General features: G+C 42.6%; 1 protein-coding gene across 1 annotated transcript; it reads left to right on the plus strand.

Annotated features, from left to right (window-relative positions):
• Positions 1–1,000: 1,000 nt before the first annotated feature.
• On the plus strand, positions 1,001–17,316 carry ca8 (carbonic anhydrase VIII). The gene is made up of 9 exons (XM_041949520.1): positions 1,001–1,324; positions 5,727–5,918; positions 6,173–6,297; positions 7,640–7,735; positions 8,742–8,804; positions 8,910–8,958; positions 9,602–9,714; positions 12,583–12,777; positions 15,106–17,316. Exons 1-8 carry the CDS (start codon positions 1,252–1,254, stop codon positions 12,715–12,717), a joined length of 846 nt encoding a protein of 281 aa, XP_041805454.1. The 5' UTR covers positions 1,001–1,251; the 3' UTR covers positions 12,718–12,777; positions 15,106–17,316.
• The last annotated feature ends 433 nt before the right edge of the window (positions 17,317–17,749 follow it).

The raw sequence follows: 17,749 nt of genomic DNA on the forward strand, positions 1-17,749 counted from the left end.
ACTTGCACAAATTAGGCAGCCCGGGCCCTGCTGTCCCTGTGTGTGTGAACTGCAGTCGATGTTCTGCTTTTAGATCCACAGTGTGGAAACATGGGAGCTCGCCTGCATTTAGATAGCTCCAAGGACAATTTCCTGATAAGGAATATGGGGCAATTAACATCCGCAGCCTGGAGGATACGGATTAACAAAGCAAATTTAGTCAGGAAGAACAATAGGGACCATGAACTATTAATGGCTTTTGACTTTTTTTTACAAGCTTTTGTACAAATAACCCAAATAACCAAATACATCTTGTCCAGCCGTCTTTTAATGCAACACAGTGGAAAATCAAGAACTCTTTATTATAACAGTCGTCTTCGAGAAGCATCTGACCACTGAGCTTCAGGAGATCTGGTGCCAAAATGATTGAGGGTGTGTTTAATAGTTTCAGGAGCCAGCGTTGTAGAGTTTCTCTGTACATCTTGAAGTCATCAAGGTTGGGGAACAGTTTGGCCTTTCATTCTCTCCGTCCTGCTGTTTTCTGTCTGTTTTCTCAAACACTGCTGTTTCCTTCACCCAAGGGTGGGTCTGTGGCCTCCAACAGAAACACCAGCATGACCTTCCTGCCAGCATTCCAACACACACACATGCACAATAGCACCAGGGTACCCACAACAGCAGAAAGGTTAACAGAAATCAACAGAAAGAAAACAGAATTAAAGCGAACACACTTCAAAGTTTATTTTCAGTCAGCAGCCATACATGAAGGGAGCGTAGTGGGAAGGTGGATGAGAAAGAAAGACTGATCCAGGATTATTTGGAAGAAAGCCAGGGGGAGTGAGCACACCTGCAGTCTGCAGAGAGAGAGAAAGAAAGAGTGACAGAGAGGAAGAGAGAGGGGGAGAGAGATAGTGAAGTGGAGAGAGAGGAAGAGGAGGAGCAACAGAGAGTAAAGACAAACCCAGAGAGGTAGAGAGCCCCACACATATGAGTTAGCAGCTGTAAGAGGACAAGAAGAAGAGAGGACTTAAAAGGAAAAGACAACAGAAAGAATAGAAACAGAGAAAAAGAGAGAAGAAAAGACAAAAAAGAATAGAAAAAACTTCTAGAAGACAGTGAAAGGCCAAGGAAGTTGTTGCTCAGCTGGGAATCCACCCAGCAGACTTCAGAGACTCAGTGTGTGCCCAAGTGAACAGACAAAACCAGTGTGACTGGGGGTCTACTGGGAGGACAGACTGGTTTCTACCCACAGTGAGCAGACTGCCAAGCACCATGGCCGACAACATGAACGAAGAGTCGGATTATAACCCGGGGAAGGATGAGCTGGACTGGGGCTACGAGGAAGGTAGGATGGTGTTCGTCAGTATCTGGAGGGATGCTGGGAAATATGTGATGTCAACTGGCATAAAAAGCTGAGGGTCCAGATGTGTTTAAAGTGGGTCTGAATCCAAAAAAACAACAGTCAAAACAGACACAGCAGAAGTCGGGATTTCCTTCATTAACTCATCCTACAAATCCCACTACTGAGTAGTGTCTTTTAAAGAGTTGAGAAGAGGTGGGAGCTGCTGGTTTCTTCCCCTTCTGTACCGTCACTTCAATTTTTCCTTCAAATAACGTCTTTCTTAACACAGAAATACAGCATATTTCCATAATTTTTTACATAGGTTTACATTAATCTCAAATACTAAGATTCATTTCTCACTTTTTAGATTGTCAAAGACTTTCGTTAACACATTGATTTAGTATAAGAACACTCAGCTTACTGTCATAGCTACAGTATGTCATGAAGTTGTGATGTAATGAGTTCATTCAGTTTGTGTTGTTGCACCCTGTCTCCTTTTTACTGCCACCTTCACTGAGCATGGAGGATGTACTGTGTTACTCAACTGTGAAATCCTTACTGTGAGTATGCTGAATGATATGTGACACTTTGAATGCATGAATTAGACACTGCTGTATGGCTTTAAATACCAGCCGCGTCCTGTGGAAACCTTCTGTACTGCAACTGGATGTCCCATTGACACAGAAAGCATATTTAAACTTTGAAACCTTTAATTGGTCACAGTTCTGTGTAATGTGAGACTTTCTGCAGGACACTGCATGTTTTAAGTATATAAGGTCTTCACTAGAATGAACTGAAGCATTAAGTAGAATGCAAACAATAATGTATGACTATAGACTTATATACTTTTTATGAAAACATTACAACCCTGCAGCAGTTAAGCAATAGAGAAAAATTTACCCAATAATAGGATGTTAATGAACAAAGACAGCTAAAGCCCTGTGAGAGGACACAGCTCATCCAACGTTGGACAATCCTACAAATTTGCCACCTTCATAACAAAATATTTAGGAGTGTTTGTTGTAATCTGCATGTGGATTTGGATCTATAACGAGACACTTCTAGGATGTAACTTCTACGTGACATTCATGAAGAGTGCTGGACCAAGGAACGCGGGAAAAAGGCAGCTTTACTTCTGTGCCTGACAAGCATGCATAAATACATCAAATGAGTTCATAATGCTGGCATTGTTATGTATGACAAACAGGACGGAGGTAGCCAGGTAAATCTGTCAGTCGACTGACCTCAGGTAAAGCAACAGTCTAGAGTCAGTATTATAATTAAAATGATTCACCAGCTTTCCTCCTTCTTTCTCCTCTCTTTCTTCAGTGTCTCTAGGATTGCCCTGATTTGAAATCCATTGCAAGTCCTCACTTTCCATTTGCATTGCTAACATTTTTTAAACATGAATCCAAATGTAATGGATTGCTTTTTACTACAGATTACTTCAAATCTTAAAAATGGACAAAAAGAACATCAACAGCAAACCAACAGGCAACATAGTGAAGAGACATGAACCTGTAGCTGAATTATATAGATACACACATACACACATACATATATACAGTATACACATCCTGTGCCATAAGGTACAGCGTAACACAAGAGCAACTTCTATTTCAGCTGTTTTTAATCATTCATCATTTCTTTAGCCCTACAGCACACAGGCCTTTTATCTGTGTTGTAAGTGCAGTGAAACCCTGACTGCCTTCAGTAAATTGTTGTCAAGGCTTCAGTTGCTGAGGAAAGAGGGAATGTGACAGGTCCCTTCACCCCTCGTTGCTATGGAGTGAGTAGTCATTCAGCGTGGAGTGTCCGTCTCTGCTGTGGTCGCTGTAGAAAGCCGTACTGTGAGGAGTTGAGTCCATTTTTTGGGGGGGACATGGCTGCACTGGACTTTCCTGAACACGATACTCACACAACGCGTTCGTTTCCTCCTTTTAAAAACACGCCGGGTTCCACACATCTTACAATGTTTTCATTGTGCTGCCATGGAGTGATTGTGGTTAGCAAAAAGCCGAAGTGAATCTAGACCAGTGTGTACCTTTGGTGTCACGTAGTATCACTTTCTCCACTCTGCTTCTTCGCTTTCTGCCACTGCAAGAGGGGGAAAGTTAATAGCAACAGTTTTACTCTCTTAAACTGTGAAATGTACAGAGAAACTCTAAAACGCCTCATTCAACCCTCAGTCATTCAGACATCGTTTGGCCAGAAATTGAGACATTACAATAAACATGCTTATATAATTATTTTAAAGTAGTCTGTCCTACTTAGGCTGACCTCTTTCTGCAACCACAACCTGCTTTAATTTGTTTCTAAGAACTTTAGACTGTCCCCCTTTCTCCTTCTGTCTCTCCCCTGTTTGCAGCAATTGTCTCATTGCCACGATCACAGCAAGTAAGCCTGACAAACCGGACACTCAGAGGCAGGAGAGGGGGGATGAACGGAGGGGTAGAGAGAGGACGAAGCAAACCAGTCCAGACTTTAGAGAGACGGATGGTTTGCGTTTCTAAAATGTCTCCGGCACAAACAAACACACACACACACACACACGTGCATGCACACAGAGAGGAGCTGGCCTCGATTTAACTTTGCTCCTTGATAGGCTGATGAAAATGAAGAATGAGGCTGAGGGTCTCGCACTGACTGACTGACTGTTTTCACCTGCTGTCAGTCTCCCTGCTGAGATAAAAACACAATAAACTCACAGACCTGTCTCTCTACTAAAGGCAGATTGACATCGACCTTTTTCACTGCAGCCATTGTGCAGGTTTAGTTGTTAATAACAATTAATAATAGCTTGAATGTTAATGTTATGAATCACACCTGTGCACTTCCTGTTACGGCGAGTCAAATTGTGTCTTGTTAAAAACTTTTCATTTAAAGTGTTATCTTGTCATTGGGCAGCAGGGCCCAAACATAGACACACACGGTTTATTCAAACCCTGAGTACAGCTATTGCAGCATGCACAGATGCATGCATAAATTTACTAACCTGTGAGTCCCTATGGTGAATTCATATCATGATAAAAAGTCATATGACCCATGAACACGTCAAGTGGGTGTATTACAGGGGCAGAGTTCAGGAATTCTGCGTACCTGCTGCTCCTCGCCGTGACAGAAGAACAACACTGTGTTGAGTGCAGGTTAAGATTTCTGGGGGGGCAGTGATTGTATCCCCCTGGTTCCCCCTTGGCGGGACCTCTATAGTCCCTCTCCCATCACAGATAAAGACATATAAAACATATGAAGAACTTCAAAATATATATACTAAATGATTAGTCAATAAATCAATTAGCTGATTAGTCAATTAATCAATCAAAAAATAATGAGTTATTTGTTGTTCAGGCCATTTCATTTAAAACGCTAATTCTTTACATTTCTCAAATCTGACAATTTGCCTTTTCATAAATTTGGAATAGTTTGGAGTTTGGACTGTTGGTTGGACAGAACATGACAGCTGAAGGTGTCACTTTGAGCTATGGGGTAATAGTTAATAGGAATTTCTGCCGATTTTCTGATGTTTTACAAACCAAACAATAAATGCCTCCATCAGGAAAATAACCAGCAGATTAAACCACAATGAAAATAACCATTAGTTGCAGCCCTATGATATTTAAAAAGTAACTCCACACACTGGTAAATTGACCACATTTATGTTGTGCTTTTCTAGACTTACTCACAACACTTAAATGTCAAGGGCCTTTTTCATAGAAGGCCACAGGTAATAAATAATACAACACAATAAAATGAATGGATGAATTCCATGTAGCTGTTCCTCCTGTGGGGCTGCACGGTGGCTCGTGGTTAGCAGCGTCGCTTCACAGCTAGAAGATCCCCGGTTCTGTGTGGAGTTTGCATGTTCTCCCTGTGCAGCGTGGGTTTTCACCGGGTTCTCCGGCTTCCTCCCACAGTCCAAAAACATGCTGAGGTTAATTGATAACTCTAAACTGTCCGTATGTATGAATGAGTGGTGTGCTCGGTTGTCTGTCTATATGTGTAGCCCTGTGGTAGGCTGGCGACCTGCCCAGGGTGTCCCCTGCCTTCGCCCGAGAGACGGCTGGGATAGGCTCCAGCCCCCCGTTGTTGTCGTTAATGTTATGTCAAGTAAAAAATGTTAACTATGAGAAAGGTCTGTTGCTCCAATGTGTTACTGTGACTATTAACAGCTTATTTTTAAGCACTAGCCAACATTTTCAAATGATAGCTTTACAAACATTAATATGAATTTTTGCCTCTGTGCTTGTGTTTTTCTATGATCTACAAGCATGTTTTTAAGGCAAGACATTAACAAATGCTGTTCATTTATCATATAAGAGCTGCTCAATGAAGACAGGTGTGTATGGCACACGTAACGTGTATTAATGTGTTCTGTGTACTGTCCATTGCCCGTTTTCACTCATAGGTGTAGAATGGGGACTCCATTTCCCAGCAGCCAACGGGGAGTACCAGTCTCCCATTAACTTAAACTCCAGGGAGGCCCAGTATGACCCGTCCCTCCTGGATGTGGGCTTATCACCAAACTACGTGGTGTGTCGAGACTGTGAGGTCATCAACGATGGACACACTGTCCGCATCATTCTCAAATCCAAGTCAGGTGAGTCTCATGAAAACAAGTCCTCAGCACAGATTTAAGACGTGATGAGAAAGTAGGACACATGTTTAGTTGTTGCTGTCAGTCACTGTAGTTTCGTGATGAGTGACACATGCACTTTAATGTAACGTGTCAGAACCTGAACAAATCTAGCCAATGTCCCAATTTTCTCACTTTCACTCTGACTGATTTCATCTGTCTTCTTCTTCCTGTTTGTGCTTGCCCACAATGCCCCTGGTTTCCTGTGCTGTTGCCAGTGGTTACCGGGGGTCCGTTGCCTAGTGATCATGAGTATGAGCTTCATGAGGTTCGATTCCACTGGGGCAAAGAGAACCAGAGAGGATCAGAGCACACTGTCAACTTCAAGGCTTTCCCTATGGAGGTATTACAATCACACACACACACACACACACACACACACAGAAATAAGGCCATGACCATGGAGCGGGGTGCACTCTTAGACCAGACCAGCAGCCTGTAAAAGACCAGAGAAACACAGAGTTCATGTTTAGACTTCAGCCGCTGACAAATGTCCTTCAGCTAACACAGTAACTTGTTCAGTCCTTGACCACAAAACCTGTTTCAGCTTCCCTAACAAGGGACACGTTTGACATCGTGAAGCTGAAGGCTGATAACAGGCTCAAACCAATGTGTGTGTATGAAACACAGAACGCCTGAGAGAAGCGAAAATATAAATAGGCAAAATTTGGTCAAAAATAAAGATGTGAAAAAGATTGTTGTCTTGTAGTCTTGTTCAACATTTTGGGAGATAAGCTTCTTTCCAAGAGTTGAAAGAGCAGATCAACACCATTCTCGTGTCTGTTAACACGGAGCTTGAGGTGGGAGGCAATTAGCATATTTAGCAGAAAGACTGGAAGCAGGAGGGGAAAGCTGCTCGCTTTCTTTCACTCGAGCACTCTGAGTTTTCATTCCATTGTTTATGCTAAGCTAGGCAAATCGCTTCCTGCCTCCAGCTGTGTACCTATAGCACAAGCATGAGAATGGTGTTGATCTTCTCACCTAAGTCAGTGTGTATTTCCCAAACTATTTCTTCAAAGGTCGCAGTTGCGAACCTGGGTGCCGTCCCTCAGACGTTCTGACTCTAACATCTGGCATTTAGTTGAAATTTAAGGTCAAACCTGAAACCTTGGAAATGCCGTAGCTGCTACGCCAGCTCACTCAGTCTGAAGATGTTTGATGCAGCTCTTTGTTCATTCCTCATTGTTTCATAAAGTTATATCTGCTTTTCTGAATCTGAAGCAGCAACAAGCTTCAGGCTCAGTCGTTCACGAGCAGGGACGGAGCGAGGGTCATCACTTTGTGAACACGTGATTGAAGAAAGGATGTTAGTACATGAGCTGAGGAACACTTTGGAAAACTGTAGTTGGTAAAGATAAGATAAGATAAGATAAGATAAGATAAGATAAGATAAGATAAGACTATTAATCCCCAGCTGGGGAAATTTGGGTGTTACAAATCACAATAAGATAAGTGCTGTGTTCAGTACAGTCCAGATCTGTGGTCCGGTTTGATACTTACCTGTTTCAGGGGAAAAGTTTTGCCCTCCTTTCTCCCTGCTGACATGAACTTGACATAAGAGCCCATATAGAAAGCCCTCAGTCAGGCCCAGCTGATGGCTTTCTTAGCACTGTTCCTTACACCTGTTAACAACAATGGCCTCTCAAATACAGGTTGTGTTCTGTTGTGTGTCTGTCTGTCACTAGCTCCACCTGATTCACTGGAACAGCACTCTGTTTAATACTTTGGAGGACGCACTTGGGAAGAAGAATGGAGTCCTCATCATAGCTCTTTTTGTGCAGGTAAACGTCCACGTCAAGAACCAGAAGCTGGCACAGAGGTCAGATAAGGGGTTGCTTTTCCTCGCATTCAGTTCATTTGACAAAACATACATATGACCTGGCTTTTAGGACAAATTAGCTGTATTTTACTCAGTTTTCAGATCACATTTATTCAGTGTCAGTGTAATATAAGCTCAGCTGTAATTTAATTCTCACCTGAAATTAATTATTATTATTTTCATAACATTTTAACCGTCCACTCGATTCTTCAACAAAAACGGAGCATTATAACCTTTGTGAAGGTGACATTTACTGCAGGGATGCATTAGTTTTATCTAGTTGTACCTAAGAAGCTGCAAACTGAGGGTAATACTTTGGAGCAGAACAACTCGTGTGCATATTTTTTGTGAAAAAAATTTGAACCGTTTGAAAGTACCTGCATTAATTTCCCCCTCCCTGGCCCTGGTTTTTTAAAAATATTGACTTTTTTAACACGTCTGTGGCCTTAAAATGTTTTTCCTTCCTGGAATTGTAAGCACTGTTTTCCTAAATGAGTGAACAGGTTCACTCCAGATCAGCTGGAATCATCCTGTGCGATAGTATGACACGAGCTGGAAAACACCTTCTGCTACATTCCAGCGTAATTACTTTGCTATTGAACTGGTCCTCAGTTTCCCTGCTGGGAAAACTCTGGGAAAATTGTGGGAAGGTGTATGCCCGTTTAATGACACCAATCAAACCTCAGAGAGTAACCTCACTTTGAGAGAGATCTGACTCACACCAGCAGAGGAAAACACACCTCATGAAAAACACCAGCTCGCAGTCTCCTTCTGGTCCCACCCCACACAGCCCTGACCCCCTGAGGCCACAGTCTTAGTACACTCAACCTTGCATGTCCTGTTTTTGACAGCTCCTTTAGCTTGCACTTCCTGATCATTTCCTGTAAGGATACAAACTAAGATCTTCTTAAAACATTGTTAACGTCATGACGGCCCACTGAAACCTGGAATCTGTCGTGTTTTATCAGATTGGAAAGGAGCATCTGGGTCTGAAGGCCATCACTGAAGTTCTGCAGGACCTGCAGTACAAGGTGAGAATAAAACAATAAGACATGCTAGATGATAATTTATCACAGATGAATAAACTGTATAGACGATGACAGTAATTATCGTTGTGTTGCTGTATTTTTCATCAGGGGAAGAGCAAGATAATCCCCTGCTTCAACCCCAACACTCTGTTGCCTGGTGAGCATATTCATAATGAATGACTGAAGCCTTGTGAAAAACGACTGTGGACTGAGTATTAGGTTATACTGCCATAGCTGACTCAAGATGGCAGCCTGCTGGGCCACTATCATCCTCTCATCATTCTTAAAGCCAGCTGCTCGTGAATCACGATCAGCAGCATCAGACAGTGCTGGCAGAAAAAGTAGAGATGTTTTTATTTCACTTGGCATCATGCCCACACCACACAGATGACTGTTCACCACATTGTGGATGGTCCTTCTCTTTTCATTCCCTGAGGGCAGATCGCTGTTGCACTGCTGCAGGCTACAGAATCTGACCTGTCAATCTGGAACCAGATTTAAAATGCAACCAGCTAGTGGAACCCATCTCTAGTCAAGGATGTACACAGACATTTTAAAGGATAGTGGCTAATTTCAAGAACAGGAGGACCTGAGCCACCCACCCCCCCGGGATGATATTAAAAAATCATGCATTACTGGATCTTTAATGATTTCTATATGCTGTGCTGCCCTCTGATTATTGCTGAGTGGAGAACCTACTCTTCACACCTTTTCATTTCTCATTTTGTCAGTATGAATGTGCAAGTTTATTCTCACCATTTGAGAAAAGTGGACTGTTTACCCGTTCAATCTTCCCTCAGATCCTTTACTGAGAGACTACTGGGTGTACGAGGGATCTCTGACCACACCACCTTGTAGTGAAAACGTGGCCTGGATCCTCTACCGCTACCCTCTCACCATCTCACAGCTACAGGTAAAACATGAGTATTAAACAGAACTGTTGGTGCCTGTGTTGCATTATGGGTAATTATGGCGCCAGGTTTTGACAAAGAAGAAGAATGAGTGGAACTCTTGTGTGTCAACACCTGTATTGTCCTCATTTGAGCTCTGTTCTCCAAGACATGCATATAATCAACGTCAGGGCCGCTAACCTGTGGCTCTCAGCCATTCGCTGCAGTCCAGGGAGCACTGCCAGTCACTGAGCCTGTCACATTGCCTTTAATAGATTTGAACTTTGATTCAGCCTTTGCCTGACTCAGGACTCTCTTCAAGCAGGTCATTGTGGTAATCCACTGACATTTATTTCAGTCTATCATCCTTGCTCCCCTCTGGCCTGCTGACCCTTTGAAATGCTAACAGAAAGAAGGACTTCTGGCTGTCCTCGTGCCTCATGCTAATGTGGCTCACTGCATACCAGTCCAGCCACAACATTTTTTTTTAAAGAAAATGAACATTAATCAGCATCACTGCAAATGTGCCAGTGTTAGTCAAAAGAATAAATTCTGACTGCTGTCCCTTCACCCGATGTGAGATTAGCCATTAAAACAACAACAAAACAAACAACATGTAAGAACAGAAGAAAGCAGGCAAAGCTATAAGCAGCTCAAAGGAGTGAAGCAAGTGACAAATGTAAAGCAGGATAGAGGAGTATTCGCCGACGTATAAATGCACCATTACCCTGTATACATATATCATCATAAATGCTACCTGCTAACCAAGGCTGTTCCAGGGCTGCTGCAGTGTGATCCAATGGCTTTTCTGTACTTGTGTGGATCAATAAACAGAAACATACATCACTGACATTATCATCATCATTGCCTGATTGTCTGCCTATATTTCTACAAAAAATAAGTGAACTTTAAGACAACAGAGGCTGTAAGAAGATTTTTTTTAATGCTGTGGATCTATTTTGAGAACTGGATACACTATACATACTGGAATCAGTATCACTCATTTATTGCAATGAAAGTTGCTCTGCCAAGCACATGTGCCAAAAAACCCTACAGTAACTGTACATATGTGAAGGAAGATTATTAAAAAAGATGGAAATGGAAAGAAGCAGACTTTTACTGTAGACATATGGGCAAACTGGATTTAAATGACAGAATTATCATGAACAAACCAAAAGTGACCCCAGCAGAATCAATAATCGGGAAGTGAACGTCACACTGAATCTAAAAATATCTGTATCATATCCGTACGCTCAGTAATTTCCTAGTCAGGTAATTGTGTCAGTGAGCTGTGTGTCACAGCTGCTGACCGTGTTGATAATGGAGGCAAAGCAGCAGCTCAGACAGAGACTCTTCCTGTTGTTTGTGTAACACCAGCATGCACCTGTCTCTCTCACCTCACCAGGTACGGTCTCTCTCTGTGCCACAGCATCAACTCATGCGTCTCACAGTTCGAACCTCTGAATTAGACGTATCCTCATCACAAAGCTGTGCTTCTTGACGTTTAAAGACATTAAATGCAGAAAATAAACAGATTTTGGGAAAATGAGTGACAAAAGGCAATTGCAACACCATAAATGCAATCTGCTGAACATCACGGACAGGCACATTATTATGTGCTGTCTTTATTACCTTAACTGACTTATTGTGAGCAGCATAGGAGCCTGTTTTCTGTATCGTAGCCATGGTTTCACTGCTGAATGAACGCCAACAGGTGTTTTAAAACAGCAGGTCCTGCTTACCTTAAATATACAACTTCAGCATCCGGCTATCACTGACAGCTAAAAGAGTGTGTGTGCACAGTGCATATATGCATGTAAATGTGTGTGAGAGTGTGCATGTCATTCAGCAGTTGCTATGCATACATGTTTTGCACTTTGACAGTGGCCCATAAATCATCCTTTTGTCCCACGACAGTGCAGGAACTGTTGTCATGTTTGTTTTGGCCGAAGTAAGCAGCCACCATACAAAGTGATAATATCTGCAGTGGCCACGTTTACGCATGAACAGGAAGTCAGATTTTGGATCCTTTGTCACAAGTCTGATCTTAACATTTGGTGAGAGCAAGAGATGTTGTTTCTTGTCGATGACCAGATATGTCAAAACCGCATACTGAGTGCTGGGTAAATATAGACTGTTTGTTCACTCTTTCCTTCAGCAAATGTGCTTGTTAAGGACTGAAATCACCAGAAATAATAGATAAGAATATTCTTACAACACTGTTTTATTCACTGGGTTTCCACAGCTACAAATCCTGACAGTTGTCTTCAGATGATCACATTTCACTCCCGCACTATAATTATATCATTACAGGGTCTTTCTCTGTCATTAGGGACTCCACATGGGTCCCGGTCTTCTAATCTTTCTCCAGCCAGGTTCCTCAATCACCTCTAACAGCCAGAGGAAACCCCGAGTGTGGAGCAAATCTTTGAAGTCACATGGATCATATCATAGCTGCTTTAACTGTTCTATACTTTGCTGACTTTGCTGCAATTAATCACACACTATGTCACTTTCCTTCAGATGGTGTTAAAGTATTAGTTCAAGTGCAACACTAGTTGTAGGTACAGGACGTGCACTGCTATTGCCTATTCTTTATTGCAATTTTGAGTTTTGAGTTTAATTGCTCTTATTCTACTGTTATTTTTTTAAATTTAGCTATTTAATTATTTATTTGTTATGTTTTCTTCTTATGTAGAAACCAGACTGTATCCTACTCTGCCAAAAATAACATTGAAGGACAGCACTGGATGTTTTTTGGGATCTTTTTGTCATCTGCCTTTTAAAGTTTGACCATATTGGTCAAAGCAGCCATGTGTCGAGCTTTGACGTATGGAGCTGTGGTCTAGTTCAGCCTCTAAAATTAAATCTTTCCTCTTGTGTCCGTGCAGATTGAGGAGTTTCGGAGGCTGCGGTCTCATATCAAAGGGGCGGAGCTGCTAGAAGGGAATGATGGGTTGCTGGGGGACAACTTCCGTCCCACCCAGCCGCTCAGTGACCGGACGGTTCGTGCCGCCTTCCAGTGACTCTCACTTTCCACTGCCAACCCAGAAAAACGATGAGACCTACATATACAGAGACAGAAGGTAACAGCACATGTTGCTGAGGTGGCTGCAGCTACATGAAAGTGAAATAAATGCAGAAATGTCTCAGTATCTCAGTATTTTTAGTCAGTTCAGCATGTTTCCTCACAAGAGACAGACTTTTAATGGAAATAGGCACATTGTCCCAGAGGTATTTGGGTCCTCTGAAACCACAGTGTAATGGATCAAGCCCTGGAAGAACTAACCCAGTTCAGTCACTAATCTGGGACTAGCCTATATACAGTACGTAGTGTAGGGAGGCAGCCCAGATTTAGCTCAGCAGCACTGCGGCAGGAGGACAGGGCAGAACTTTTGGAGCTCCGAGGCGATGAGGAGGGTGAAAAAGAGGCTTTAACACTGAAGGTCCTGGCTGAGAACTGATGAAGACACAAAGAGTTTCTGTAGTTTTGGCGATATCAAATCTCTGTGTTTATTTCTACATGTCAGCATGTTAATGTACAAAAACAGATCAGCGAGGGCTTGCAAAGGAAGTTTTGTGTGACATTACCCCCTGAATAAGTTATTTTTATCACAGTGGCTTTCACATCACGATCAGTTGGCCTTGGTACACAACATAACGCCGGGGCAGGAGGAACACAGCGTCTACCATGGAGTAAATTATCTGAACACGTGACCCTGGTGTAGCATCAGCAGACATTTTTCAATGCCATATGTCACATCTGTGTCACTCTAGTGATGTTTGAGGCGTGGAATGTAGCAACTGACTTCAATGAATTATTTTACTTGTTCAGCTTTAGGCTTCTTCAAAGGCCTGCTCCAGTGATTTAGTATTGCACCTCTAAGCTGTTGAGACAGGTGAAAAAAGAGTAGTCAGAATCAAAGCTTTCCTTACTTTTCTATTCTTTTTTCTTTAATAGCATCGTTTGTTAGACCTCTCCTGACTGGTAGAAGCCCATGTGTTTGTCCCAGTTTGTAACACAGACTTCCTGTCAACTCTGAGCCCAAGCAAAGATAACCTTGATGACATCATCAGGGTTTATTCTAGAGCCAAAGAGGACATTAAGCAACAGTTTTCAAGACTGCTGTTCCTTGTTCCTCATTTGTAAAATCTGTGTGTTCCTTTGAACAAATGACCTCTTTGCTGAGAGGATTGGCTTCACAATGTCAACACAAGAGGAAAAATCCTGCAAGTGGGTGTTTTCATGTCGATGGTATTGGTATGGTATTTTCAGAGTCATGATGACATAATGACTCATGCAGTCGTTTAGTTTGCTGGTTTTCTTTTCAATGAATCGTTCTCGTTTCACTGAGTGGTATTTTACAGCTCCAACAGTGAACTGTGTTTACCCTCTGAAGGTCGAGGTGGACGGTGCAGAAGTGACTTTACAGAGCAGCACTCATCAGGGTTGTTCATGAAGAGCAGAACGATGTAGTTTATATAACTCTGTGATACCAATGAAGAGCTGAACGGACTTCACTGTAGTTCATACTCAAGGGACAGAGAGATGAGAGTAACAGGAAGCGTAGACGAAAGAGGGAAAAGGGAGTGAGGGAAGAGGTGAGGAGGGAGATGGAGGGGTGCCGTGGTGAAGGGAGGCCAGAATGCCAGAGGGATGAAAGAGGAGGAGACAGAGTGAGGGCAGGTGGAAAGGAGAGAAAGAACAGAGGACTATTGTTGGTAGTGTAAACGGACACTGATCTGGTCCCGACAGCACAAACCCAGCTGAGACAAGACCTGCGAATGAGAGAGAGGAGGAGCAGGGAGGAGAGGCTGCCGGGTGGAGGTCAGACAGAAAGGTGGCATGGAAGGATGATGAATAGTATTAGCTAAAAAAAACAAAAAACAGAAACAGGGCTACCTGCTATCTCCATGAGGCTGATGGGATGTCTCCAGTTTCACAGGTTTTGGTCTTAAAGTAATGGACGAATTGAAATGTCGACCTGATGATGACACTAAATATAAAGTTAAGGGGTCAGTTGAGTTATTACCGTTCATCCTGAGGGTTACGTGAATGTCCTAATGTCACCCTAGTCATGTTCCTGTGAGTCTGAAGAGGTTTGGAGCCTTATTCAGTCAAACGGTTTGTATCGAGCTCCAGCCGTCTGTTCATTTGATGACTGGTGGCTGTTTTTGTGGAAGTGCAGATGATAATATCATCAGCCTTTACAGAGCACACCTCTCTCTGCAGTAGCTGTGTTGCAGCTGAGCTTTTTTCCAGTGTGCAGGAGCTGGAGGAAAGCTACTGATTTGACAGAATCCAGAAGCATGGGAACAATAAAAGCCCTCTCTCTTCTGAAGTTTTACTCAGCTGTGGAGCACATCTGGTTTCTCTTTCCTTTAATCTGATCCATATTTCTCTGTCTTTACAGGAGAGGAGGAAGAAGAGGCGTGAAGACAGGGACAGAAAGTTGATGTGGTTGTTGATCACTTGCAGACTGAAGGTGGACAAAGAAACTATTGATCTCACATCCTCACTCTGTGTGTGTGTGTGTGTGTGTGTCTGCATAACCTCTCTCTCATTCTTACCCTTCATGTGTATTTGAGTGTAACATCCTCCCTGCGTCTGTCTGCAGACTGTAGGTATGTCTCCACTGTTATTGTGTCAGTGTGTGTGTGTGTTTGTGTCCTGATTAGAAGATAGGACGCTTTGCGACCAGCCCGTCTCTGCTGTCACAACAAGAGGAAACACGAACCACAGATGTACCTGCACACACACACACACTCACACACACACACACACAGCTTCACACACTCAACACACACCTGTGCTGCATGCAGACTATGTGCAAACACCTAAGGCTGGTCATTATGTGTTACAGAGTGAATGTGCTGCACTAGAAGTTTGACACACGGATTACAAACTGTACTGATAACTTAATATTTGCTTTTGAATCAGCTGAATAGTCAGCATGAAAGGAAAATATCTTTATCTTAAAATGAACTGAACCAAATTTCTACAGATGCATCTGAGCTGCAGACAGACATGTTACACATGTACCGTGTGTTGAAAATAGAGTTCTCAAATGCCACTAAAATAAAGGTTATACACAGACCTTCTCTATGAAATGAAGTCCTTTTGGGGGAGACACAGAGTGTAAAAGCCACCATGCTCTGCTTCAGGAAATCTATTTTACTTTCCCAAACGTCCATTATTATCAAATCTGTATCAGTCACATGAGTAGCTTGCAGCCGTTCATGTCTCTTGCTCAGCTTGATACTAAATTTTCTCTCTGAATTGTGTTTATGAAATGGTGCAAGTCCTCTGATTACAAAGAAAGAATGATGGCGTTTGATGATTTGGTCAGAAGTTAGCTCCATCTCACAGTTTTCACAGCCAGACTGTGGTGGTTGGACAGTAATTAGTTTCAGGCGTTTCAGTGTGTTCAGTTCTACTCTGTCACTGCAGTAATGGTGGAGATGCTTGAGAGTGCAACACATTGTCTCCATTTGCTCCGTAATGACTAGCTTTACGTCAGCCTATAATGGAATATAAACAGTGTAGAAGCAATGATGGGATGTTGGGTTTGCATTGATCTTCATCTATTAAACTGCATAATATGGTTTTAATATTAACCTTTTAATGAGTATGTTTAGGTCATGCTCTGGTGTTTAAGTGGACACTGATGGGCTCAGCAGTGTGTGAGCTCTGTGCAGCTGCTGCTCCCTCCTTCACATCTACATCCCATCATACACTCAGAACAGGTTCAGCTAGCCAAACTCACATTACACAAACTCTGGGCAATGACTTCTGTCAGACTTTTAAATGCACACTGTTCACCTCTCCCTGTGTGAGACGGTCAGATATTAAAACTCTCTGCCCGTGTGTTGCTTGCCCTCTTCATCACTGGTGTTAATGGTTAGTCCTCTTAATATTGTTCCAACACAGGAACAGAAACAACAGTCTACGTGTTTAGTATCACTGTCTGTCTTTTGGACCCTCAGCTCCAGATTCTCCATGAAAGTGTTGATTACAGTTGAAGCAGATATACTCCAGTTGTTCTTCTCTGTATCGTAAGGTTAATGTCATTGTCTTTGTTATCTGAGTCAGTCCAGGTTTTGTGTCCCATCATTGTCTAAAGAATGTCAAACACATTTCTTCATTTTAAAAAAGAATGAAATTGGTCAAATGTAGGTGATGTCTTCATGAAATGTGGACTATTAGCAGCTTTAACCTCCATTAACATCAGCGGAACTCTACTCTCATCCCTCCCTTCATACTGTTTCAGGAGGCAGGGAGGGTTACGAGCACAGCTTTTCAGTGTGTGTGTGTGTGTGTGTGTGTGTGTGCATATTACCACATTTACACCTGGCATCATAGTGCCATCTGTATCTGGACACGCTGTATGGATAAAAACAGGCATGCTCATGAATGCTTTGAGATGGAAATGTGATCAGATCAGCCACATCACATTTGGAGGTGGCCAGGCTGGCACTGTGGTGGGATTTCATCCAGGTGTGGGTGTCCAGATACAGATCACATATCAATACCAGGTGTACATGTGGCCTGTGTTTGTGTGTGTGTGTGTGGTCTTTAACGGTACTGTGTCTGACAAACTGAGCTGAAATAAACTGTGATAACTGATGACTGTTACTGTAAAGCAACAATAAACTACAACACTGACTTAATAAAACGCTGAATCGAAATAGTGTTTTTTCTACTTTAACCAGGATCAGGTCAAAACCAACGACGAACGGACTAAACGACCAACAAGCGTAGTCTGTATCACCTGATATCTATAGAGATATACGGAGCTCCAAAACACACATCTGGGTGACATGTCCCTTCATTACCATGAACGCTGCAGCTTGTTCTGACTCAGTCCCACTCACACTGTCCTCACTAGAGCACCAAATGTGGATTAATCTGCAGCTGGAAGTAGTACAATTTTGTGAGATTTTGCACAATTTCCTCCTGATTGAGTGACATTGTTTAAAAGTACAGTGAGCGGGTGTTTTAGGAAATTACAGAGCCTTTTAAAAATGATGAAATTGTGTATCTGTGAGCTGTTCTAT

Source organism: Chelmon rostratus, chromosome 12, assembly GCF_017976325.1.
Source record: "Chelmon rostratus isolate fCheRos1 chromosome 12, fCheRos1.pri, whole genome shotgun sequence".
Lineage (NCBI taxonomy): Eukaryota > Metazoa > Chordata > Actinopteri > Chaetodontiformes > Chaetodontidae > Chelmon > Chelmon rostratus.

What these genes read in the sequence shown, in the direction of transcription:
- ca8 (XM_041949520.1), top strand. Translation starts at nt 1,252, where the DNA reads ATGGCCGACAACATGAACGAAGAGTCGGATTATAACCCGGGGAAGGAT. An exon ending in TGCAGGACCTGCAGTACAAG is followed by an intron (nt 8,805 to 8,909) that starts GTGAGAATAAAA and finishes ATTTTTCATCAG; the next exon opens with GGGAAGAGCAAGATAATCCC. An exon ending in CCCCAACACTCTGTTGCCTG is followed by an intron (nt 8,959 to 9,601) that starts GTGAGCATATTC and finishes ATCTTCCCTCAG; the next exon opens with ATCCTTTACTGAGAGACTAC.